This window comes from Pongo abelii, chromosome 5 (assembly GCF_028885655.2).
Source record: "Pongo abelii isolate AG06213 chromosome 5, NHGRI_mPonAbe1-v2.0_pri, whole genome shotgun sequence".
In the NCBI taxonomy this organism is placed as follows: Eukaryota; Metazoa; Chordata; class Mammalia; order Primates; family Hominidae; genus Pongo; species Pongo abelii.
In genome coordinates, this window is record NC_071990.2 from 7,173,872 (window position 1) to 7,201,598 (window position 27,727).

Consider the following 27,727-nt stretch of genomic DNA (forward strand, 5'->3'; position numbering starts at 1 on the left):
AGGTAAGAGTTCAAAGTAGAGTTTTACTTAAGAAAGTTGGGGCAAACATTGATTTCAGTTCTACAGCTATAAAATGATGCCACTCAAAAAGTGAACAGTGGGCCGGGCACAGTGGCTCACGCCTGTAACCCCAGCACACTTTGGGAGGCCAAGGCGGGAGTATCACCTGTGGTCAGGAGTTCAAGACCAGCCTGGCCAAATGGCGAAACCCCGTCTCTACTAAAAATACAAAAATTAGGCGGGTGCGGTGATGGGCACCTGTAATCCAAGCTACTCAGGAGGCTGAGACAGGGAGAACTGCTTGAACCTGGGAGGCAGAAGTTGCAGTGAGCCGAGATCGCACCACTGCATTCTAGCCTGGGTGACAGAGAGACTCCGTCTCAGGGGGGAAAAAAAAAAAAGTGAACAGTGTATGTTCCATCTGTTCTATATATGAAGAAAAAAAGTACTATGGAAGTACTTAAGTACATCTGAAAATGTTTTTAAATTTAAACATCTAATTTAGGAACTAAAATACAGGGTCTAGTCTTAGCAAGAGATGGTATGTGTCACTGAGTTTTAAAAAATTATTTCATTATTCAAATGCACAAACCAAGTCAATTTTCCTTCATATCAAGGGTATGGATATCATTGTACTATAAGATGAATGCTATATATGAGGCTCGCCTATTACTATATTTATCTACTGTACCTCGAAAATAACACATCATTAAGTAAAGCTTGCAATGTTACATTACCACCATTTACTCCTCCCCAACACAGCCATGATACAGTTCTAGGCTGATGTGCTACCAATGTACTTTTAAGGCAGCAGCTCTTCCATATTTTTTAAGGTCTAAATTTGCCCTTTCCTCTTATCAAAATAACATTTTCTGAAGTTACCTGAAGTTAAAAACCTCATTACTATCAAGTGAAGCTTCTTTTCTTCTGATTTCTACTTTACTCCTTCCCTGAGGCTTCTACTTCTGGGGTCCCATTTCCTTTTCCTCTCCTGGGACAATGGTTTAGAGGGCGGATTAGCCCTGAAAGTCACCAGCTACGTAAGACCATGAAGTAAATGAGGAAGCTATACAACCAAAGCGAGATCCATGCTTTATGAACACATTATTCTCACACATCTGGGGACAGGTTTGATACACAAGATCCTTAAAGTCATTTTACATATTCTGAAACCAAGTTGTTCAAAAGATGAATTCTGAAAACATAGTTGGTGTAGCAAACGAATATATCAAAACAAAGAAAAACTTCATCCAAATATTTACATTTTAAAAAGACATTTAAAAAATAGGCTACTTATTAAGTGTGCTTGAACAAACCATGTGTGGAATTGAATTCCATTCATTACGGAGTTAGTTTCTGCTAAATACTTACTGATGCTAGAGCAGACCCCTGGCATCTGAGGATTTAAGAGTTCAACTGTTCTCAATCTATGCTAAAAAAAAAAAAAAATAAAACATGACAAATAATAAATTCTACATTTCCGAGGCACTAATTTGAACTTCAGAAGTCGGAGGGCTGATATGTAAGGCAAGTTATTTAGGAATGAGGAGGGCTGGCAGCTGTAACTCAGTGTGGTTTTGCAACTGCCTACGTTAGTACCAGGTATTCCGTAAAACTCTCTAGAGGCCATTTACATTTTGTAAATTCTGTAATTACACCTTACTGTATCATGCCCCAGTAGTTTCACAAACTTAGATATTCACAAAAATGTTTTGGAATATATTCCTTGAGAATGTGAAGGGTCTCCTATATTACATTAAACAAAAAACCATGCAGTTACTTAGAGCTCATAGAGCTTTTTCAGAATCAACTACTGATCATAACAGCCCAATTAAAAACTCAAACACTTTATATTACAGATATAGAGTTTATAATCCAACAATACCAATATAGGTAATTTGATATCTTAGCCCCTATTTGCAAAGTAATTAACAATTACACAATAACTTCCATCTGCTTTGGCTCAGCTGTTTAAATACTTAAACAGTTTGGAAAGCCTTTTTCTGTGTGTATCTCAGTTTGTTTTTGTCTGTGTGGGCATGAGCACAGGGGAGGTTATACTGAAAACGAGAATGAAGAGGTCAGGAATTAAAGAGCCACTAAAATTTGACTTAACATTTTCTTATAAAATACATGTGGGAGAACATGGCTTAAAGACAAGAGAGGGAGAGCCTCTTAATCGTTCATACTATTTTACTTCACCCTCCATCCAGTCTGACAATAATGCCAAACTTAATTTACAATCTAGGGCAAGAGTAACTCTATAAGAGGATTTTTGAAGTACAATTTAATTTTGGTTCCAGTCTTAAGCACTTAAGAACAATTTTTGCAATCTTGCAGATTAACTAAAAAGGTTATATCAACAAGCAAAACTCCCAAAAGATTAGGTAAGAAAAAATTAGTTAACTGCTTTAAAAATATCCAACTCACTTTCTTCATTGATTAGGAGTAATTGGGAAATATCTCTGTCCTGATAACTTGATTTTCTGCTTAGTCTGTGGATCAAGGCAACTTTTCTTTAAAAACGATGCTTCTATTAAGGAGAGAAAAATTCTCTCTCAAAACAAAACAAAAAAACCTACACATAACTGAGTGAGTAGGTCTCAAATCACTCCAGAGCTACTACCTCTGGGTCAGAACTAGAGCAACAACGGACAACACAACACAATTTTCACAAATGTACTAGTTTCTTTTTGTTAAAAAAGGGGGTAGGATTAGGTTTCATATATTAAAGTCAGCAGAAATTTCATGTTTCACAATTTGTTGCCAGAGAGATCCCCAAATTCCTTGAAGCCACTGGGAAGTTTTCTGAAGGTGCGCATTAAACAGCAGCAAAATACTGAAACAATTCTATTGCTAAAAAGCAGCTGCTTCTGCTTCTGCCTTTAGAATACTAATTGTAATACAGCAACAACAACAAAATGCTAATTTGTGCCATCAATTGAAATTTGAGCTATTCCAAAAATTGTTTTCTTTAAAACTGTTCAAGGCAGGACATCAATAATCATGGTGGGTAAATATTAACTGAGTTTTGGGGGGAAAATCAGAAAATGTCAAAAAGGAAGAGACAACAGCATTATATTTAGTATTCTAAAGACTTGTTCCAGGTAGTTCAACAATGATTCTGGTAAGACCAACTGCTCACATACATACACACGCACACACATAGATTTTAATGGTTTAAAAAAAAACCAAATTTGTTACTTTAGAAAAATGAATGCAGTGCATTTTCAGCAATATTATCGCCACAGACTCTGATTGCTCAGTCCACACACAAGTAGTAGTTGCCTTCTATGGTGACATAGCTTCTCTGCACTAATTCCCATCAGGCCGAAAAATATTAGGGCAGGTTAAGTAAAGACCGAATTGTTGCACAAAGGAACATTTACTCATCAGATCCCACTGATCTCTTCTGTGCCCGTTTCCTGGGCAACCTTCTTGGTGAAGCTTTATCTGGAAGAAAAGAGAACGTTTTAAGCTTGCCTACTGTAAGGATATGGAATTCAAAAGACATGTAAAAAGTATTTACCTTCAACTTTACCACTAAGTTACACACACACATGGATGAATACCATGTAATAATGAATGCCTCCTATCTAGCTCTAGGTTTTAAAAACAATCTTTAACATAATCCTTCAAGAGGTAACTCCAATTAAAATGAAACTGTTTTGCAATTAGGGTGGGTAAGAGATTTAAACTTGGTTATTGTACTGCTGAAGACACCATGCAAAATCTTGAATTCTATAACTTAACCAAGTTTATACATGCATAAGTAAACACTTAAAAACTGTTTAAAAGGTATGATAGTGACAGCTCAAAGAGCCATGCTGGTAACAAATTAAAGATTTTGTATTTACAAATGCAGTCATGCAGTTTGCATAATTTTTCAATTTCATAAATTTACCTGGAATAAGCAGCAGAATAAAGGAAATTAGTATTTCAATGCTAAAACAATTCTATGCACACAAGCTGTGTCTCCTGTTAGATTCTCAGTAGGGTCTATTTAACAGAAAACACATTTGTGGTGGGTTTTTCCACTTCCATTTGGTAAGAGGTGTCATTTATAAGTTTCTCCAAAAAGTGACAGGCTAGATGTATCTTCCCTCTATTATTGTCTTGTCTTACTTTCTGGGGGGTACTTTACATATTAGGAAGATTTTAGAATAAGTTAGAAATTACTTGTATAATTGTTTTTGTATTGATTTTGACTGATTTTGCATTCACTGATTTCGTATTGATTTTTTTGGTATGTTTGTATACTGTAGAATAAGTTAGAAATAAAAATCATTTTTTCCAGTTAAAAAAGTGAAGGGCTAGAAAGTGATTTTCACCAAAGTATGGGGCTTATCTGTAAGCATTTCATAAAATGGAAAAAAAAAATCTGTTCAAAAGATCTCCCGCCCCCAAAATTATGAGATCACCATGCCTAGAAAATGTGTAAATGTTTATCAAGAATATTTTTTTTTTTTTTTTGAGACAGAGTCTCACTCTGTTGCCCAGGCTGGAGTGCAGTGGCACGATCTCGGCTCTCCACCTCCTGGGTTTAAGCGATTCTCGTGCCTCAGCCTCCCGAGTTGCTGGGATTACAGGCACACACTATCACACCTGGCCCAGCCAAGAATATTTAAAGACTACACATTTTGCTTCAAAGAAATCTCCTTAAGATTAAGGGCTAAGGCCGGGCACAGTGGCTTATGCCTGTAATCCCAGCACTTCGGGAGGCTGAGGCAGGCAGATCATTTGAGGTCAGGAGTTCAAGACCAGCCTGGCCAACATGATGAAATCCCATCTCTACTAAACTATAAAAATTAGCCAGGTGTGGTAGCACACGCCTGTGATCTCAGCTACTTGGAAGGCTGAGGCAGGAGAATCACTTGAACCCAGGGGCTGGAGGTTGCAGTGAGCCGAGATCACACAACTGCACTGCAGCCTGGGCAACATAGCAAGACTCTGTCTCAGAAAAATAAAAAAAAGTTAAGGGCTAAAATATTAAGACAGAGCCTACATATCACATGAAAACTGCCCTCACTTTTCAAGTGTGAAAAAAAACCCAGAAAACTGCTCTCACTACTTCATTAAGTAGGTTACTAATGGATGGTTTCAGGGGCTCTTCAACTTACCTAAAACTGAGTTGTGAGTACAGACAAATGTTTCTGATGAAGAAAGTCTACAACTTTTGTCAGATTTTCAAAAAGGTTAGACTAGGAACTACTGCCCTTACAGAAGACCAATCTCTAAATAATTTTTTAAAATAAGCAACATGCTGAACAGTCTTTGAGGATTCAAAAAGTACTCTAGGATTTAACAGCCATCTGTGTGAGCATCACTGTTATATGCAGATGTGAGCTGGGCATGGTGGCTCACGCCTATAATCCCAGCACTTTGGGAGGCTGAGATGGACAGATCACTTGAGCCCATAAGTTCAAGACCAGCCTAGGCAACATGGTGAAACCCCCTCCCTACAACAAATATAAAAATTCAGCTGGGCATGGTGGTGTGCGTCTGTGGTCCCAGTTATTTGGGAGGTTGAGGTGGGCCGATTGAGCCCAGGAGGTCGAGGATGCAGCGAGCCATGATCACGTAACTGCACTCCAGCCTGGGTGACAGAGTGAGATCCTGTCTCAAAAGAAAAAAAACAGATGTGTAGCTCCCATGACTTGAGCTACCACTGATGCTATATGTCCCAATGTTTCCAAATCTTGATTCACTTGTGCTCTGAAACAGAACTTTCAAATGTTTCCTGGACATCCTTATCTGGGTGTCCCAAAGGTTTTTCACACTCAGCATAGCTAACCCAAACACAGCTCTCCTCATCATTCCATGCTTCTCTTTCCTAGATTATGGGACATTAATGGGATCAGCTTTCACCCAGTTGCCTAAGTTCAGAATGCTCTTTCATTCCTCCCTCACTAACACATCCAGCCATAAAAAACCCCATCTATTCCACCTGTGACACATCCTTCTTACTCCCTTTTACTCCCATCACCACTGCCTCAGCTTAGGCCCCAGTGACTTCTGTGCTTTACTGAAATCACGGAACTGGTAACCCTGCTTCCAGCAGCTCCTTTGCAGTCCTCCACAAAGTGATCCTAATTTTTCCTTTCTTTTCTTTTTTTTCCTCTTAGAGATGGGAGACTTGCTATGTGGCCGAGCCTGGATTCGAACTTCTGGGCTCAAGCGATCCTCCTGCCTTAACATTTCCAGTAGCTGAGACTACATGTGCACACCACCATGCCCAGCTTACCACAATTTTTAAAACACAAAATTGTAATTCCTCTCCTTTAAAGTGGCTCTCTTTGACCTAGTAGTCAAAAGTTGTTAGCATAGCTCATAAAACCTTAAAGACTCCTCACCCAACCTTTCAAGACTCAGGTCTAGTGCTGACCTCCTCCTGTGCTCTTGTTACTTTGTTCCCACCTTTCATAAAGCAACTGCCATACTGCAATTATGTTTCAAATAGACAGCTACAGAGACAGCAATAGAGAAGACAATTTAAAAACGGAAAAGGACCTGAACAGCCAATTCACAGGAAAAGCAACACTAGCCAACACAGTCATCTCTATTATCTGCAGGAAATTAGTTCCAGGACTACTCCCCCACTGCAACCCCACCCAAATCCAGGCACACTGAAGTCCCACTGTCAGCACTGAGGAACCAGTGGATACAAAAAGTCTTCCCTGTACTTAAGTTTGGTATCCTGCAAAAACTGTGATTTCCTTTTTTTTTTTTTTAAACAGATTTTATTTTACTATTATTTCAATAGTTTTGAGGGACAGATGGTGTTTGGCTACATGGATAAGTTCTTTAGTGGTGACTTCTGAGATTCTGGGTGCACCCATCACCCAAGCTGTGTATACTATAACCAATGTGTAGTCTTTTATCCCTCATTCCCCTCCTACCCTTCCCCGAGTCCCGAAAGTCCATTATATCATTCTTATGCCTCTGCGTCCTCAGAGCTTAGCTCCTCAATGATTTCCTTTCCTCCCCACCCCCATCTTCTTTTTGAGACAGAGTCTCACTGTCACCCAGGCTGGAGTGCAGTGGCACCATCGTGGAGCAATCACGGACCTACCAGGCTCAAGCAATCCTCCCACCTCAGCCTAGGCGCACGTCAACACATGTATTTTTTTTTTCATTCTTTGTAGCGATGGGGTCTCACTATGTTGCCAAGGCTAGTCTCAAACTCCTGGGCTCAGGCGATCCTCCTGCCTCAGTCTCCCGAAGTGCTGGGATTACAGGAGCGAACCACCACGCCCGGCCAAATATTGTATTTTTTATCTGCTTTTGGCTGCAGATGTGGAACCTACCAATATACCGAGTGTCAATTATATTGAAAAAATCTGTATATAAAGTGAAACCCGAGCAGTTCAAACCTGTGTCTTTCAAGAGTCAACTATGAGTATGTGTAAAGGAGCTGAACCTCATTCTTAAAGAAATGCAAATGAAACAGTAAGACACTCATTTTGTATCATACTGACAGGTTAAATAGGCAATATTGTGCATGGTTAAGAACATAAATTGGCACTACCATTTTTTTTTTTTCCTTTTAGGAGGGAAATGGGGTCCCTTCCATAAAAATTCAGTGTATTTAATCTTAGACCTAGTTACTCTACCTTTAAGAAGTTATCCTATAAATTTATATATAAGAATATTCATTACAGTATCATCTGTAGGAGTGAAAAACTAAAAGTAACCAATATCCTTCCAATACAGAACAGGTTTAATCTACCATGACATATATATATATATATATATAAAAGAATATTGTCTAGTTGTTACAAACAGTTAGGTAAATATATATGCAGTTACTACAAAGAGTATGAAAACTGAAGTTGTAGACAGCATGATGCAATCTGAACTAAATACTCATAAAAACAACAGGCGTATATGCTTATAGATATATAGAAAATTAATGGAAAATATAAACATAATACCATTTATGAAAAATAGGGCCGGGCATGGTGGCTCACGCCTGTAATCCCAGGACTTTGGGAGGCCAAGGCTAGTGGATCACTTGAGGTCAGGAGGTCGAAGCCAGCCAGGCCAACATGGTGAAACCCTGTCTCTACTAAAAATACAAAAAAAATTAGCCGGGCATGGTGGCACGTGCCTGTAATCCCAGCTACTCGGGAAGCTGAGGCAGGACAATCACTCCAACCCAGGAGGCGGAGGTAGCAGTGAGCCAAGATCGCGCCACTGCACTCCAGCCTGGGCGACAGAGCAAGACTCCATCTCAAATAAATAAATAAATAGGATTAATGAAGTCAGGAACTGACTTAGTTTTTTCACTTCTGTACTATTTAATTTTTTATAATGAGGCTGTATTGCTTTTATAATAAACGTTTTTAAAATGTCCTACAATTGAAGAAACATTTCTATATTCTTTTATAAAGATTAGTACTTTAACTGAATATGTAATAAAACTGAAATGTATCTGTAAAGTAAATTATCAGGTAATATTTTAGGTTTATTCTTTCAAGTTATAGTGGGTAGTTTTTCTAATAAAATGTAGTAAGAAGAACTGTTCCATTACTCATTAAACTTGATGTAAAATATTTACGTGCTATTTGAGAGCCCCCAATACTCTAGCAAAAACCATTAAAAAAATTAAATGCCTCACCTCTTCTACTCTGCACTGAAGCAACAGAAAGAAAAGAGACAGGAAATGGATTAGGAACACAGAAAATTCACACATTCATAAATAAGCTGCAGATCTGGAAGAATTTCCAAATTAAAGCATGAGAAGACTACACACTGAATAAACCTTTAAGGTCTTAATTAATCACTATACTAGATTCTACACAAGTAACGGAAAAGATGAATTAAATAATACTGAAAAAGCTTTTTTTTTTTTTAAACTAAATCTAAGATATTTAATTTCCAGTTAAGAGAAAAACTTCCCAGCCAAGTCTGTAAGACTACTTACTGATTTGATTCAATGTTTCCTGAGGAATCCAACTCATGTCAACATCATTCTGACTTGATGTACCCATTTCTACTTTCTGTACGGGTCTCTTACGCTAAAAGAACATAAAGACATATTTTAAAGGAGTTCCATTGTATCATTTACTTAATATTTTTTATATTTTTTAAAAGAGTTGAGGTCTTGCTATGTTGCCCAGGCTGCCTGGAACTCCTGGGCTCAAGCAATCCTCCTGCCTGAGCCTCCCAAGTAGCTGGGACTATAGGCACATACTATCATGACCAGCTGTTTACTCTAATTTTTAAAACACCTATCAAATTACTTAATTTAAATATCTTGGTAAACAAGTTATATTCTCTTCTAGTCTTCCTAGAACATACTTCTACTCAAATATTTTATTAAAGGGAAGGAGAAAATCATGTCTAGTACTGATTATAAAGAATAAATCTTCATCACATTTATTTTCAGGCTTTAGAGACCTTTCGCCTTGCTATAAAGGTTCATGTTATTGTACCATTGGTGGACCAAATAAGAGTATCTATTTACACAATGTCTTTCTTTCCCTTTAGGAACCAAATTGTAATCAATGAATAAATTTATTTCTATATTCAATAAAATTCAGGATAACTGCTGATATGTTACATGCAGGCAGTTCCTGCATCATAAGCTAAATACAATTAAACAGTTGGCACAGATAAAACAAAACAAAACCATAAAATCTCATTAAGCTAACCACCTCAATTTAAGAACTTCAAACTTTATCCCTAGAGTATTTACAGCAAAACCGCTAGAAAGTAAAAATGACTCATTTAGCCTTGCTTTAAAAAAAAACCCCAAGAAACCAACAAACCCCAGTTTATCTACATAAAAAACAGTATTAATTATATAATCCATAAGTTAGAACCTAAGTACATGGAGAGATAACTTAAAAATAGTTTCATTTAAATGGAAGAAAAATGGAGATGGAGCTATACCTAATATACAAATTTACAGCAAAAATTCCAACCATTATGACAATGAGGCAAAGCAAGTTTTAGAAATTAACATTTAAACACAAAGTATTTCTCTTTTAAAGAGAAAGAGCTTATTAATAACATTCATTGTTAATATAGATTTGACTGCCTGACTTAAGGCTTAATAAATAATCGCCAAAATGATTAGCAACTGTTTAGGGTCTAATGGATTATACTTACATATCTGATAAAATTTTTTATACTTTCCCACTGAGAGAAACAGTATAGGTTTTGTTTTTGTAGGCTGGAGGGAAGGAAAGGAGGAGGGTGAGTGAGGGAAGGAAAGGAGGAGGGTGAGTGAGGGAATGGGGAAGAGGAGGGAAATAAGGCTGTGGTAGGGAATGAATCCAGGGTGAGAACCATGATCGTGGCAGACCCTAGGTGTTACCATTTTATTACTCTAACCACAAAAACAGAATTTTGACTGATAGAACAAAATGTATTAGTTCTTTTTCCAATGAAAGGACTCATTTATTAATTAAGGATTGTTTCTATAATTAAGAGTATTAACGCAGGCTGGGTGTGGTGGCTCATGCCTACAATTCTAACATTTTGCGAAACCAACATGAGAGGACAGCTTGAGCCCAGGAGTTCGAGACCAGCCTGGGCAACATGGCGAATACAAAAATTAGCTGGGTGTGGTGGTGTGCACCTGTAGTTCGACTACTCAGGAAGATGAGGTGGGAGGATGACTTGAGCCCTGAAGGCGGAGGTTGCAGTAAGCCAAGATCGTGCCACTGCACTCCATCCTGGATGACAGAGCCAGACTCTGTCTCAAAAAAAAAAAAAAAAAAAAAAAGAATATTAAAGAAAATATAAAAGCTAGGTTACTTGCAGATAAAATAGCATACCCATTAAAAAGTATAGTAAACAGAACAATAAAATCTGAGTTTAGGGAATAAAAATTCTAGCATTAAGAGCTACAATACCAATCCAAAGGTAAAGATCACTCTGGAGGGCACAAAGGACACTAATTGTATGTGTGTATCAAAGTCTAAATGAGGCCAGGTGCGGTGGCTCACACCTGTAATCCCAACACTTTGGGAAGCCAAGGTGGGCAGATTGTCCGAGTTCAGGAGTTTGAGACCAGCCTGGGCAATACAGCAAAACCCTGCCTCTACAAAAAATTTTAAAATTAGCGGGGTGTGGTGACATACACCTATGGTCCCAGCTAACCAGGAGGCTGAGTTGAGAGGATCACTTGAGCCCAGGAGGTCGAGGCCACAATGAGCCAAGATCACACCACTGCACACTCCAGCCTTGGGTGACAAAGTAAGATTCTGTCTCCAGAAAAAAAAAGAAAGTAAGTCTAAATGAATCAATTTACATATCCAAGGCTTCAGGTTTTATTTTAAAAAGGTACAACAAAGTTCTAAGTATACAAACCCACAGTGACAGTATGAGGCCGAAGAACTAGATTGTGCTTAACTTAGTACTTAACAAATTTTGAAACACGGCTGTAAGAGGTGTTCATCCATAATTACCTTTCTAGATTCTAGGAGTTGATGAAGGCCAACAATAACCAGAAGCCCAAGACCAGCAAGGAACATATACATAAAGATTCTGGTATAAAAGGAGAAAATATGAACTGTCTTTAATTCAGAGGAAATACCACAGCTAATTACAACTATAATTATAACACATGACAGAAGCTTTCCAAATAACTTGTGGGGAAAAGGAATAAAATGCTTTGTATTCAACTTAAATCTAGGCAGTTAAGTTTTATAAATTACCTTTAAGAGCAATTAGTCAATAAAAAAAAAACTATGATTGAAAATAGAATTACGATTTATGCTCTATTCAAAAGCTCGGTTTATAAAATAATTGCATTAGCTTTCATCTGCCTGGAATATTACATTATTTTGCACAATCCAATTTAAAAATTACCTTAAGTGAATTATATATAAGTTTAGAGTAAAAAAAGATTCATCATTCAGAAAGAACACTTACATTTTTCAAGATAAAATCTTCTAACTTATGTTTTCAATAGTAATTTCAGAGGCATGAGACTTAGTTTAGGCTGGTGAACAGTTTATAAGCACGAGGTAGAAAATTTAGATGAGAGGAAGGACAGAAAGCCAATACTAACTTTTAAAGAGATTCTTCCATCAGTTTCAAGTATCTTTCCTAATTTGACTTTAATAGTTATAAGAATCATCTGAAGTATGAATGAATATCGTAAGGATTTCACCAAATCTATACAGTTCATTCCATCGTCAACATCTAAAAAAATGCTGAAACAGGAGCAAGCTTTCCAGTCTTACTTTACAAGCAAAATCAAGATCTACATACTACAACTTTCACTTACGTTTCTCCATCTAACCCATCCTCTCTTTCAATAACTGTAACTGTTTGATTGAAGACTGCATCTTGGAATACATTGCCCTGTTTAAAAAAATAAAATAATCAGAAAAATCTAAATGCAATAAAGGAAGTAAAACATGTAACATTACTTAAAACAGTTACTCTAACAGATTGAATATAGCCTTCTCATCACTTAGAAGACTCAGCAAATTCATATGTAACTGCAATATTCCGTGTCAGGGACTCAACACTGTTATTTTCTCACATAAAATAAAAAGTCTCTGGGCCAGGTGAGATGGCGTATGCCTGTGGTCCCAGCTACTCAGGGGGCTGAGGCAGGAGGATTGCTTGAACCCAGGAGTTGTGAGTCCAGCCTAGCAAACATAGCGAGAGCCACACCCCTTAAAAAAAAGTCACCAAATTTGCCAAAGTTGTCCCCTGAATTTTCTTCTGGGGTAGGGGTGGTGGTGTGAGGACCCAGAGAGTAAAATAAAAATGAGATAAAGAAACAAAGCTCACAGCATTCTTACGCCAACAGCTTTACCTTCTGTTGTTTGCAATCCTTCAAAACAAGGAAGGAAGAGTACAGCAGCAGCTGCAGTAGCAGGTCATTTTAAGAACTAGATCGGAACAAAAGTTAAATTCATGTTCTAAAATGACAGTGGTGCCGGGCGTGGTGGCTCACACCTGTAATCTCAGCACTTTGGGAGGCTGAAGCAGATCACCTGAGGTCAGGAGTTCAAGATCAGCCTGGCCAACATGGAGAAACCCCCTCTCTACTAAAAATACAAAATTAGCCGGGTATGGTTGCGCATGCCTGTAATCACAGCTACTCAGGAGGCTGAGGCAGGAGAATCACTTGTGCCCGGAAGGCAGAGGTTGTGGTGAGCCGAGATCACTCCAGCCTGGGCAACAAAAGCGAAACTCCCATCTCAAAAAAAAAAAAAAAGACAGTGGGCTGGAAACCAATTTCTTCAAAATAAATGGGATGGTACTTTATGTATGAAAATATTTTTATGTTGTGGTCTTGAAATAATTTTATCAGTTCACAATTTTAGTTTTCAAATGCATTAGACTCACTGGGGCAATACATAGCTATTCTTCACAAAGGTAGTACATTGTCAAAACTGTCACTTACTGCTAAACTGTAACTATGTAAGTTTTACTTCAAGATCCTTCAATTTGCATTCCTCTGTTGATAATTTCAGGAATAATACACAGATTAAAAAAAGTGGTACAGGTGAAATTAAAAGAAGGAACTAAAACTACATATATACCTGTTGGATTAAATTTTATTCTACTCAAAAACAAGGTAAAATCAGTAATTCTTTAAGCTACTTAACTATAGAGTTAAGTAATAACTGTAAGTTATTATTTTGAGGACAGGATGAAAATACTTCCTTTTCTCTACTAAGTAATCAGAAAAAAGAAAACTTGACTGCAGCACTAGAAATTTAACTCAGACATAAGGTAAACATGTTAACACCAGGGTAATGAAAAGGTTGAATTAGCTTCCAAGAGAAAATACAATTTCCTTGTCTGAAAACTTTTTGAAAGGAATGGTTTAGATGTGCTCTCAGAGGACCTATTTCTACTGGGGTTCTCTCATTCAGTCATTGATGACTGATATTTAGTATACATATTAAAAATCATAAGGCATCAGAGCTTATATTAGGACATTTGGTTCTCCTAAATCAAAAACTAAATGATAAACCTTGCTGCTAAAACTACATTGAAAATATATGGTTCTATTTTACCTATGAGTATATAAAATGATGGGAAAACAGCTACAGTCAGTCTTTAAATTTACAAATAGAAGTAGTAAAATGGGCAAAAAGCAAGCAACAAAAGGTACAAAACAAATTATTTGACAGATCTTTTTTTCTTTTTCTGAGATGGAGTCTCACTCTGTCGCCCAGGCTGGAGTACAATGGTGCGATCTCAGCTCACTGCAACCTCTGCCTCCCAGGTTCAAGTTATTCTCCTGCCTCAGCCTCCCGAGTAGCTGGGATTACAGGCGCCTGCCACCATGCCCAGCTAATTTTTGTATTTTTAGTAGAGACGGGGTTTCACCAGGTTGGCCAGGCTGGTCTCGAACTCCTGATCGCAGGTGATCCACCCACCTCAGCTTCCCAAAGTGCTGAGATTACAGGTGTGAGCCACCGTACCCAGCAACAGATCCTAACATCTGAATAAGCTGTAGACTCCATTGTGTGTCTTACTGCTCCTTTTCCCATTAAGATCCGGCTCACAGCTTTACTTACATCTCCATTTTCACTTCCACTCCCACACAATAGCACCTTATTCCCCTCATCTCTAGTATGCATCACTTATCAGCATGTTCCAGTGCCTGTTTTCATCTACCTCCCCCACTGGATTAGACTTGAAGAAGAAACGTGCAATTTATCTTTGCTTCCCTGGTGGCTATCACAGGTTCAACCACAAAACAGGCAACTGCATGAACAGATGAATTCTATTAAACAACGTCACCATCCCCATCCATGTCTAACTTAAACAAAAAGAAAGTTGAGAGGATCTTACGTTCAAATCTTTGTAGTTCAGATTGATGACCAAACCAAATGGTCGTCCGCCCATGGGCTCTGCAGGAATGAAAGAGTACTCAAAAGTTGCCTGTCTTTGGGGTGGCACTACAGTGTTCAGAGGAAGAGCTGTGAAATTCTGGATATAAAACTGGTAGTCCTGAGGATAACGGAATGAGGCATCTAAGGATTCAACAATAAAATCTTCTGTACCCTTGTTGGTAAAGCCTACCAGGAACTTCACAATGTTATTTGCTGGAAAATCTGAGAAACAAAATAGAGACAAGAAAATTAGAACACATGGAAAGAGCACAAAATATTTAAAAAGGCATTACTAATGGATTCTGGCACCCTTTCATGTGGACTTTGGTGTCAGAATCCCTTCCAATAGAGCACTCCAGTCACCCACTAACTAGAAATTGATTCAAGCTGCTGTATAGGCTGAAACCCTTTTGTCCGTATGCTAGCACTCCCACATAAGCATTCAAATAAGCGTCTCAATTTCCGACCAGATCACATCCAAATCATGTGGTAAAAAAGAGTTGTGTATTTTTGGCAGTGAAATAATCAAGCAGCAGGGTTACATGTGTTGGTGAAGTCATCTTCACCTCCAGCTTAGTGTTATCTGTGCAGATAAATAGAGAGAAGAATGAAGAAAAGATAAAGTCCAAGAGTTTCATCTGAACACTAGTATCTGTCAGAACATAAAAATTAATCAGGCAATCCCTATCCACATTAAGCAATTAATCAAAATGCAAATTTGAAGGTTAAGACCCAAGGATGTAGCTACAAAAATGGAAGAAAAAAAGCATAATAAAATTATACTTCCTACAGGCATAAAGTTCAAAAGCACATGAGAATAAAACAGAAAATTTAAGAAGACCAAGAAAATTCATAACTTTCAATATTAAGTCTTCAATAATTATACTGTAGTCTACAAAGCTGAGTCTCACTGAGTATAGCACAGGCTGTGGGGTCAACAGATCTAGGTCTGGATCCTGTGTTCTCCAATCTATTTATGAACTGGGAGCCCTGACCAGTTTCTTAACTTCTCCAAACTTCAGTTCAACAATAACTATGCTCAGTGGGTTTGTCAGAACTAAATAATATATGCCAAGTATTGAAAATAGCACCTACCATATAGCCCTCAATAAATTATCAGCCATAATTATTTTCTTTTAATAAAACCCAGGCACTGGCCGGGTGTGGTGGCTCACACCTGTAATCCCAGTACTTCAGGAGGCAGAGGAGGGCAGATCACGAGGTGGAGATCGAGACCATCCTGGCCAACATGGTGAAACCCCATCTCTACTAAAAATACAAAAATTAGCTGGGCGTGGTGGAGCGCACCTGTAGTCTCGGCTACTTGGGAGGCTGAGGCAGGAGAATCACTTGAACCTAGGAGGCAGAGGTTGCAGTGAGCTGAGATCACACCACTGCACTGCAGCCTGGCAACAGAGCAAGACTCCATCTCAAAAAACAAACAAACAAAAAAACCTAGGCTCGAACCTAGACCATATTGGAAAAATTAAGTATCTCATTAATGGTTAACACTCAAAATGTGACAAAGGGCCAGGCGCCATGGCTCATGCCTGTAATCCCAGCACCTTGGGAGACCAAGGTGGGTGGATCACGAGATCAGGAGATCGAGACTGCCTGGCTAACATGGTGAAACCCTGTCTCTACTAAAAATACAAAAAATTAGCCAGGCGTGGTGGCACGTGCCTGTAATCCCAGCTACTAGGGAGGCTGAGGCAGGAGAATCGCTTGAAACCGGGAGGCAGAGGTTGCAGTGAGCCGAGATCACACCACCGCACTCCAGCCTGGGTGACACAGCGAGAATGCATCTTAAAAAAAAAAAAAAAAAAAAAAGACAAAGTTACTTTGCTGTGGCAGTTTTAAAAAGTTTTAAAACATGATCTTTCTCAGGAGGTTGAGGCAGGAAAATCAATTAAACCTGGCAGGTGAAGTTTGCAGTGAGTTGAGAGGGGGCCACTGCACTCCAGCCTGGGTGACAGAGCAAGACCCTGTCTCAAAAACAAAATCTTTGAAAAGGACAGTCAATTTCTAGTTAAACTAGGTAGTATCTTATTTTCCCCCTTAGTTCATTTTTTATTCTGTCTATACCACCTACATATTCCCTTTAAATGCCAACAATATTACTTTACAGATATGGGTATTCAGATATATATGAAGAAGCTCGTCGTTTTAAAATTCCTACATCTGAATTAAAACTAATACTTCTGTATTACCTTCTCCTTTTACAAACAGTATAGTTGTATCTGCACTCGGTGAAGCTTCAGGTTCACCAGACACATCTTCTTCCTCTTTATCTTCTACCTAAGAAAAAGAACAATTAAGAGGAGATTACTATGGGAGAAAAAAAAATCATTATTTAAAAATAAAGATTTGGCCGGGCATGGTGGCTCATGCGTATAATCCCAGCACTTTAAGAGGCCGAGGTAGGCAGATCACCTGAGGTCAGGAGCTCGAGACCAGCCTGGCCAACATGGCGAAACCCCGTCTCTACTAAAAATACAAAAATTAGCCAGGTGTGGTGGCACGTGCCTGTAATCCCAGCTACTTGGGAGGCTAAGGCAGGAGAATTGCTTGAACCCAGGAGGTAGAGGTTGCAGTGAGCTGAGACTGCCCCAATGCGAGACTCCAACTCAAAAAAAAAAAAGAAAATAAAGATATGTTAGGATGAAATATTGCTTCTCTACAGCTTTGCTGGGATTAGCAATAAGAATTTCATCATACCTCATTAATTAAAACAGAACTTTTGGAGCAGTGCCTCTTGAACAATAATGTGCATACCAATTCTTTGGGGATGTTGCAGATCTAATTCAGGTCTAGGGCAAAGCCTATCATTCTCTTTCTAACAAGCACCCAGAAAATGCCAAAGCTGCTGGTATTCAGACCATATTGTGAACTCCAAGGTTCTAGAACAGAGCTTGGTAAACTTTTCCTGTAAATGGCCAAATAGCAAATACGGCCTTGCAGACCATAAAGTCTCTCTTGCAACTACTCAACTCTGGGGCTACTGTGTGAAAGCAGCCCCAGACAATATGTAAATGAATGGGGATAGCTAGATGTGGCTTGCAACCACATTTTGCCCACCCCTGCTCTCAAGTACCTTGTTAACAGCCTTACAGAGATTTCCATTCTAATTAACAAAATTTTCCTGTGAGGATCAGTCACATAATTTTGAAGGAAAAAAAAAAAGTGTGACCAGAGATCTTCCTGGGGTGATAGAAACATCCTAAAACTGAATTTATATTGCAGAACTTGGTAAATTTACTAAGTGTATGTTTAAAACAGATGAATTTTATGATACATAAACTGTATCTCAACAAATTTTTTAAAAATGTGAACAAATTTTATTTAAAACTTTAAACACAGTGCAGCATCATTTCTCCAGGCGTCAATATGGATTAGAGACAGTCACACCTTTGAAGTATCCAGACTCTTAATAAATTGAGATGCTTCAGGATGCCATTGTTTATTGGCATTTAACTTTTCACTTATATAAAATACTCCTTCCTCCAATAGATAAAACTTGTCAAGAGCAAAGATTATCTCATAATTTTAAAATCCTCCACCATCTAGCTCATGCACTTGAGAGAATGCACTCAAACACTTGTTCAATGACTGTGAAACTGTGTTGTAAGTTATATTTTAAGTATCCTTAATGATTTCATTCATTTAGTAAGAGTAAGTTTCTACTTCTGAGAAAAGAGACCCATAAGTAGGAAAAGAGACCAGAGACAGAGAGGCTGAAACCATAAATGACAGGGATAGACAGGAACAGGGTATATTTCAGCAAGAGAAATCCCTGATATCTGATTAATGGGTTTTGGAATAAAAATAAACGGAAGAAGTAACAAGACAACAGCTTGAATCACTGGAGCCATATCAAAACAACAAAGAGTTTATGGAGATAGGACACATGGCAAAAGATTTGGACATATAAAATGTGAAGTACTTATGGAGCATTCAGATGAAACTATCCCGTGAAGAGCTGGAAAAGAGCTACAACAGAATAACAACGGAAAACAAGGAATTAGGCAGTTAGGTTGCTGATGACCTTAGCAATACTAGTTTTACTAGATATATGGGACAGACCATGATAGAGAATAAATGTGAAGTGAGCAGAAGAGAAAAGCTGTCCCAGTTTCTCTTTCAAGAAGCCACCGGTGTTGGTAAAGATAAGTGGGTGCAGCAAATGTGGATGAACAGTATAAGCACATGTGTGGCTTAACAGAATCAAAGCACTGAGGAGGATTAATGCCTGATGTCACAAAAGGAAGAATAATGTAACAAAATTCCGCAGGAAGAGATGAACACAGGTGGAAGGGTTAGCCTTAGAAGAGAACAAGGACAACTCATTAAGAAGAAAATGCAGAACGATGGGTGAATGATATATTTGGAAGTAGAAAATACAAAATCTCATAGAGTTCATGCTTGATGGCCTTCTTCACTTTCTGACACTGAAGGCAATGTTGCTGCCAAGACTGAAAACTCATTTAGGGATTTAAACATGGCAAATGTTTGGAACAGATTGTGGAAAACTAAGTAACTCATTTATCTTACAGCTATTCAGCATATAAGATATATAATGCTTAGTATCTGCTACTTGCTAAAACTCCAAAATATTTCAGCTATTGCAAACAATCTCCGGAGGAGAGTATAGAAATTGGTGGCACCGGCTGCCTACAGGGAGATGACTTCATGGCTGGAAGGCACGCAAGGGAAATTTTTCATCATATACTCTGTACCTTGTAAGTTCTGAGCCATTTGAATATATCATCTATTTTAAATAATTTTTTTTTTTTTGAGACGGAGTCTCGCTCTGTTGTCCAGGCTGGAGTGTAGTGGCATGATCTCAGCTCACTGTAAGCTCTGCCTCCCAGGTTCACGCCATTCTCCTGCCTCAGCCTCCCAAGAAGCTGGGACTACAGGTGCCCACCACCACACCCGGCTGATTTTTTTGTATTTTTAGTAGAGACGGGGTTTCACCATGTTGGCCAGGATGGTCTTGATCTCCTGACCTCGTGATCCACCCGCCTCAGCCTCTCAAAGTGCTGGGATTACAGGCGTGAGCCACCGCACCCAGCTAAATAATTTTTTTTAAGTTAGCTAGTGTTATTACTACTACAGCTCTTGTTTTAATAAAAATAAAAACAAAAACCTCTCTCATTTCTATGGGGAGGACAAAAAACCTTTCAGGAATGATGGCAAGGTCCATTGCGACCCAGTTTTATAGAGTAAAAGAATAATCAATGGGTTAGAAAAGCCCAAGGTGACTAGGCCAGGCGCAGTGGCTCATGCCTGTAATCCCAGCACTTCGGGAGACCGAGGCGGGCGGATCACGAGGTCAGGAGATTGAGACCATCCTGGCTAACACGGTGAAACCCCGTCTCTATTAAAAATACAAAAAATTAGCCGGGCGTGGTGGCGGGCGCCTATAATCCCAGCTACTCAGGAGACTGAGGCAGGAGACTGGCGTGAACCTGGGAGGTAGAGCTTGCAGTGAGCCGAGATCGCGCCACTGCACTCCAGCCTGGGTGACAGAGCCAGACTCTGTCTGGGGTAGGGGGAGGGGCGCGGGGGAAAGCCCAAGCTGACTTTAAAAAAAAAAAAAAAGTTTGCCCTCAAAAATTCTAAACCAATAACCTGCGTCTAAACCAGTTGTTGATATCTTAGATCTTATGAAAAACCCCCTTTTCCTTCACCTGACTCCAGGACACTGGCCCACTGGCAAAGGATCCTTCCATATCTCCCAATTCCTTGATGCCTTGGCAGCTGAGTATAAGGTGATAAAGAAATCTTGGGAACAGCAGCAGTAGGTGAACTTTCTAGCTCATTCAGTTCTGGAGGTGACTTCTGTAGCAGCCTTGGCTTTGAGGGCCCATCTTTCTTAGACAGTCTACACACAAGCCTACCCCTGCTGGTATGGTCTAGTCCAATGGAAGGTAATACTTTTCCTGCCTTTCTATTTCAATCTACCTTAAATATTTTCTGATTTGAGATAAGTAACAAAGCAGAGGGTACTAACACTTTTGTACTAATTGGCCAGGGTAGAAAGTGGATAATCAGAGTTGTTCTTCTTCCTCTAATGGTTCTTAAGGCAGAAGAAATTAAGGTATGGAAAAGTTCTGGTCAACGACACAAGGCTATCAAGGATCTAGCAGTTCCCTTCTCTACTCCCTACCCTCTACTTATTTATTTAATTTTTTTTAGAGACAGGGTCTGACTCTATCACCCAGGCTGGAGTGCAGTGACACACTCATAGCTCACTGTAACCCTGAACTCCTGAACCCTGAACTCAAGTTATCCTCCTGCCTCAACAGTTAGGATTACAGGCACAAGCCACCAGGCTCAGCTAATTTTTTTAGTAGAGATGGTGTCACACTATGTTGGCCAGGTGGTCTCAAACTCCTGGGCTCAAGTGATCCTCCTGTCCTGGCCTCCCAAAGTGCTGGGATTACAGGCGTGCCTCATGGCGTTCAGCATCTCTCTTCTACCCTCTTCCTCCACAATAAGTACATTCCAGTGCCAGATAGCACAAGTAATTTCATATAATTGGTAACAACAATGTAATTCATCAATAAATTTCAGTACGTGCCCGAATTTCAGTGCCCCAAATACCATCTTTAATCCTAAATTCCTAGATGGATTCCCTTCCAACCAACACTCTAAGTTATCTTACCACAACTGGTCAAATATTTATTAACAACAATGCAGCAGAAATGCATTAATCTAGTTAAAGCTGTTCACTTAATGCAGGCTGGGTTAAAGATGTGGAGTCTTAACATAAACCCTAAAGGTATGTGTATACATACATATGAAAGGCTTGACTCACAGATAATCAGTAAGGAGTTCCTAAAGAGGGGGAAATTAGGAGAGTTCACAAATTACTAGGGACATCCTATCCAGATAAAACAGTAGGTGCAGAAGCATAAAAATGATAACTCAAAAACACCAATAAAATAGCAACAGATTTGCTTAGTTGGAAGACATATTTCATAAAAATGAAGGTAAGTCAAAAAAGAAGCAGAAATCTATATATAAGAATAAATATTTTGATACTGAAATAAGAAAATAGGGAACTAGTGGTTTAATTTTGAAGGAAATGACAAAATCTGGAATCATGAGAGGTTCCAGGTTCAAGTATGACATGAAAATAGAAAGAAAGAAAAAAAACCGTGTAGGATGGATTATAGTCGTTCCAGAGAGGAAATAAAATTAACTAGATGCATGCTGCAATGATCCCAATTCCAGCCCAATATTCTTATTGTTGTATTACATAGTAAACATTTCAGAGCTGAACAACTTTTAAGAGATCTTCTCTAACCCCCTTATTCTTCACCAGATATATTTTACATACTGTTTGTTGTCTGCTTCTCACCCCCTGCCATTAAAACACATATAACTGCCCCAAAAACAAAGTCTGAAAGAGCAGAGAAAATATCTGGTTTGCCCACCCAGCACCAAGAGCAGAGCCTGGCACATAAGGATTCAGAAATAAAACAAGCAAGCAAAAAGAATAAAAACAGAGTAAAAGCAAGCAGGCAAAAAAGAAACTGAGACCCACAGAGTTAAGTCAGAAAAGTAAGCAGCAGGTATTCCAAATCTATGAAACCATGAGGTCCAGTGCTATTTCTACTATGTTGTTACCCTTCTAGACTCATGTCACCACGATCCTGAATTGTTAACTATTTCATGTCTCCTTCCCTGTTCCAGAAAATACTTACGCTCTACTCTCAATGACTGGTGCCTATTCTCCCAACTTCAATTCACTTTGATCACATTAACAAACCTCTAAAAGCTGGGATTTTAAATTTTTGTATAAGGATAAGCTCTAGGCCAGGTGTGGTGGCTCATGCCCCTAATCCCAGTGCCTTCAGAGTCCGAGGCACGAGGATCATCACTTGAGCCCAGAAGTTTCAGACTAGCCTGGGCAACAGAGCAAGACCCTGTCTCTACAAAAAAAAATTACAAAAATTAGCCGGGCTTGTTGGGGCATGACGGTAGTCCTAGCTACTCAGGAGGCTGAGGCAAGAGGATCATTTGAGCCCAGGAGTTCGAGGCTGCAGTGAGCTATGCTCATGCCACTGCACTCCAGCCTAGGGAACAGAGCAAGTCTCTGTCTCTAAAAATAAATAAGTAAGGATAAATTCTAGATGTACTATTGATACGGTTTCACTGTGTCCCCAGCCAAATCTCATCATGAAGTGTAGTTCCCATAATCCCCACATTGTGGGAGGAACCTGGTGGGAGGTAAATGAATCATGGGGACAGTTACCTCCATGCTGTTCTTGTGATAGTGAGTTCTCACAAGATCTGATGGTTTTTATAAGGGGCTTTCCCCACCCTTTGCTCTGCACTTCTCCTTGCTGTCACCATGTGAAGGACATGTTTGCCTCCACTTCTGCCATGATGGTAAGTTTCCTGAGGCCTCCCCAGTCATGCTGAACTGTGGGTCAATCAAACTTCTTTCCTTTATAAATTACCCAGTCTTGGGTATGTCTTTATTAGCAGCATGAGAACAGATAAATACAATTACATACATTTTACATATATTAAATAGTATATAACACTAACCAAATCTGTGGGTTCATCTTCTTCTACCTCTGCTTCATCATCTTCATCCTCAATTATGGAATCTTCTACTGTTTCTTCATCCTCTGTAAGATCTTGTGCCACTGCTAACGAGCCTAATGATAAAATACAGAAAAAGCAGTTAACCTTTACTCTGGAATACTAATTTCTTTTTTTTAACATCAGGTATAGGCAAAAAAAACTTCCCTTGGACTAACAGAATCTCCCAGTTCACCTGAATGATGCCAATTACAATGCATCTAAGAATATTTATATTTTATTTTACTGGTAGTCTTAACATGTCAATTTTTTTTTTTAAGAGTCAGGGTCTTGCTCTGATGCCTAGGTTGGGAGTACAGTTGTGCAGTCATAGCTCACTGCAGCCTCGAACTCCTTGGCCCAAGTGATCCTTCCACCTCAGCTTCCTGGGTAGCTAGGACTAAAGGCGTGAACCACTGTTCCCTGCCTGCATGTTATTTTTAATGGAAAATGTGGTTTAACTTCAAAAAGTGCCCAACAGATGGAAAAAGGAATGGCACAAACTAAAGATGCCTTGAAGCACTAAGAACTTCAAGCAACTTTGTTAAGCAAATTAAGGAAAATAATTTTTTTGCAAAGAAACTTCCAAATGTAATCCCTGTCATTAACGATACAAAGCAAACTAAACAACCCCCACGTTTAAAAGAAAACAGCATTCTTGGCCGGGCGCGGTGGCTCACGCCTGTAATCCCAGCACTTTAGAAGGCTGAGGAGGGTGAATTACTTGAGGCCAGGAGTTCAAGACCAGCCTGGCCAATACAGAGAAACCCGTCTCTACTAAAAATGCAAAAATTAGCTGGGTGTGGTGGCACACACCTATGGTTCCAGCTACTCCAGAGGCTGAGGCAGGAGAATCGCTTTAACCCAGGAGGCAGAAGTTGCAGTGAGCCGAGATTGTACCACTGCACTCCAGCCTGGGCGACACAGCAAGACACTGTCTCAAAAAAATAAAAATAAAAAAATAAAGCATTCTTAAGTTCTAATGTTCTATGTAGGAAACACTGTTATCAGAGGTGACTACAGCTGAAACTCTTAGAACTTGATAGTTTGTAAGCCAATGAACAAATATCTGTAATCATATCCATGGTAAAAACTGGCGTGCAGGAAAAACATTGTTTAGTAAAAACTGTATTGGTAGCTTCAGGGTTGATAGCAAAGAAAGAATCCAATTATTTTTGCATGTGGCTTCAAACATGTTTTAAGATTTTTTTTTTCCTCAAACTTAGTGTTACAAAGTACAGGTATAATGCAAAAAAAATGTAAATCACAGTTTTATAGACAATAGTACTCTTAAGTAAATCACAGTTTTATAGACAATAGTACTCTTAAGTAAATCACATTATATCTATTTCAGGCAAGACCATAAAAAGAATTTCAAAGTTCTAGTGTCTTCCAACCTCTCTCAGAAAAAATGATGATGTGGCAATTCTGTGGAGAAAAAACATGGGAAGGGAAGTGTGTTTTTTTTTACCCAGGAGAAACAGTTAAGGACCATGCATTTTCAGTCTTTTCCATGTCTTTGAGTTCTCACTGGCTGCTAAGATGTATTGCAAAACATTAAAGAACACTGAACCATACATTATGAACTAAAGAGATTTCACTGCCTGCTGAACAAAGACTAAAATAGTGCATTCATAACTTACAAGTCCTTTTCAAAAACCAGTAAGAAAAATACCATGTCTGACATAGTAATTTAAAGTTGTGGTTAAATTTGAGCACTTTGGAATATAAAGGTCTTTCATAGATATTAAACAATTTTATTATTTTAATGTTAACCAATAACAATTTTGTCCCCATGAAGTCTAACAGTCTTCATTCAACTGGAAAAACCGAACAAACACAAAAACCGTTACTCACAAAAAATGTTTACAAGATATTAATTCAGTTTAGATAATGAATTGATGCTTCTTGAAAGTTTTTACAACTTGAAAATGGTTATAGTTCTAAAACTACAACATTTGTCAAGTTTTCTTTTAAAAAGCTTAAAGAGAACCAGCAAACGACTCCTAAAGTAAAAGAATCTTGTTAAACCTGCAGATGAACTCATTAACAGTTGTTTAATTCTCCCACTTGGTTTTCTAGCTATTAAACAGAAGCCAGTCACTTCACTTTTCATCGCAAAACAACTCGTGGATACCTGTCACTACCGTTAAGACACACAGCTTGCTTAAACTTACAGAATGAAAGGGAATTCTAGTGCTTAGTCAGACTAATTATTTCACTTTACAAATTACAAAGTCGGAGTTCATAACAAAATCTGGGCAGGAAGTCAAGTTGCCACATTTTTATATTCTGCTAAGTTATTTTCACACTTAACTGCTGGGTTAATTGTTGGGAAGACTAAATCTATGTATTAAAAACACTCGAAGTAAGCCACATTTTTTCAGCACAATACGATGCTTCCACAAACAAAAAATTGTTCCATGGAAGGAAAAGGAGAGGAAGAAGGCAGAAATAAGGGAGACATCCCACAGGGATTCTTCAGTCCGCTTGGCAGCAGGGGCGGATAACGGGGGTGACGATGGGGTAGTTTGTCTGAAATCAAGCCTCCTAGTAACACATACGGGTCAAGCAGGGGGTGAACGAGGCAGATGACCATTAAACAAGACACTCTGATGGCTTAGATGTGTAGAAAACAAGGGTTTTGGCAAATGAATGAAGACGGACTCCCGGCGTGGAAGCTAAAGACACGTCAGCCCTGAGCGCGAGGGGCTGGGGGTGGAGCGGAGCCGGAGGCGGCCAAAAGAAACAGCCCGGCTGAGGCGCGCTCGGAGCGCAGCCGTGTCCAGCGCCTCCTCCTGCAGCCGAGGACCCTCCAGTTCTGTGCGCTCCTGCAAGCGAGGGTCCAGGGCAAGAGGAGCAAGCCCAGCCCTCGGCCGGCCACGAAGCAACGTCGCCCGAGCACGGCCCCGCGCTCCGCGTGCAAGGGGCAGGCCGCAGCGGGGTCTCCAGCGCCCGCGGGGACCCCTGCTGCTACGAGCCTAGGCCTGGGGAGAGGGCGGAGAGAGGCCAGCGGGGGGGACGCTGACCCCAAGACCCGGAGCGGCCACCGCCTCCAACTTCAAACTTGCCATCACGGGCATCTCCTTCCTGGCTATCCCCCTCCGCACACTCCCTTAGCCTCACCTCTGGGGCCGCCTCGGAACAAGACAGTGGCAGGGAATACGAGCAAGAGAAGCAGCAGCAAGCGGGGGAGGAGTCTCATGGCGCTGCCGGTCCAGTGTCCAGTTTCCGTCCGCTAACGCTCTCGGCGGCTCCGGCGGTAATGGCGTTACTCTTCATCCGGGCTCCGGGCAGCGAGGGGCGGGACACGCACCACGCACGGGCCTTTGCCACGCCCCTCCCCGGACCAGGGAACGACGCCGACGTGGCTGCTCAGCGCCGAGAGGTGGGGAGAGCAGGCCTCCCGGAAGTCACGTGGCCGGCTGCTGGCCTCTCTGTGGCTCCCGCGAGAGTCCGCCTTCCGCCGCAGTTGCGAGCCGGCAGCTTGCGGTTAGCCGTTCTTTCCGCCCAGTTCTTTACTCCCAATTAATTAGCATTGTCAGTGGTTACTTTATTTGAATGACGATCCTCTTGATAACGGCGATCTAAGGAACATGAGCTGCCTTTATGTGGCACTTAAAAGCAAAAAATTTTGTTGGAAGAGAGGACATTGTTCAAAGGAAAAACCATGAAAATATACAGTGGAAAATCTTTGTCCCCTGTCTGCCCACACCCTCTCCCATGGTTAAGTAGTGACAATTGTTAAATTATTATTTTTTTTTGAGACGAAGTCTTGCTCTGTCGCCCAGGCCGGAGTTCCATGGCACCATCTCTGTTCACTGCAACCTCCGCCTCCCGGGTTCAAGTGATTGTCCTGCCTCAACCTCCTAAGCAGCTGGGACTACAGGCGCACACCACCACGCCCGGCTAATTTTTGTGTTTTTACTAGAGACGGGGGTTTCACCATGTTGGACAGACTAATCTCGAACTCCTGACCTCAGGTTATCCACCCGCTTGGGCCTCTCAAAGTGCTGGGATTACAGGTGTGAGCCACTGCGCCTGGCCAGCAATTCTTAAATTCGTATGTGACATTCCAGAATTATAAGTCACCTAAACAGTGTTTTGGTATGTAGTCAGCATTTGTAACTATACAATAGGTGCAGCAATGGCTGTCCAGTTTTCTTTAGTTTCCTTTTCATCTATTTTGGATTTGAGTTGCTGGAGTAATATAGCAGTTCATGAAATTAATCTGAATATTAAGTAATCTTGGACTGGACCAGTGTGAGATGTCATAAAGATGAGGAAGTAAATCGTATGCTTAC

At 39.9% G+C, this 27,727-nt stretch overlaps 1 protein-coding gene across 2 annotated transcripts; it reads right to left on the minus strand.

The window, feature by feature from the left end:
- Nucleotides 1-1,079: 1,079 nt before the first annotated feature.
- On the minus strand, nucleotides 1,080-27,727 carry SSR1 (signal sequence receptor subunit 1). 2 transcript variants are annotated; one of them, NM_001133406.2, is given in 9 exon segments: nucleotides 1,854-3,453; nucleotides 8,621-8,635; nucleotides 8,927-9,020; nucleotides 11,421-11,499; nucleotides 12,245-12,321; nucleotides 14,782-15,044; nucleotides 17,033-17,120; nucleotides 23,388-23,500; nucleotides 26,550-26,693. In NM_001133406.2, coding segments are annotated over 9 exon segments (876 nt in total). In that variant the 5' UTR covers nucleotides 26,629-26,693; the 3' UTR covers nucleotides 1,854-3,385.

Coding starts and splice junctions, on each gene's coding strand:
- SSR1 (XM_009241405.4), bottom strand. CDS start 26,628: ATGAGACTCCTCCCCCGCTTGCTGCTGCTTCTCTTGCTCGTATTCCCT. Junction 23,501..26,549: donor GTTCCGAGGCGGCCCCAGAG/GTGAGGCTAAGG, acceptor TTTTATCATTAG/GCTCGTTAGCAGTGGCACAA. Junction 12,322..14,781: donor TGAACTACAAAGATTTGAAC/GTAAGATCCTCT, acceptor TTTTTTAAACAG/GGCAATGTATTCCAAGATGC.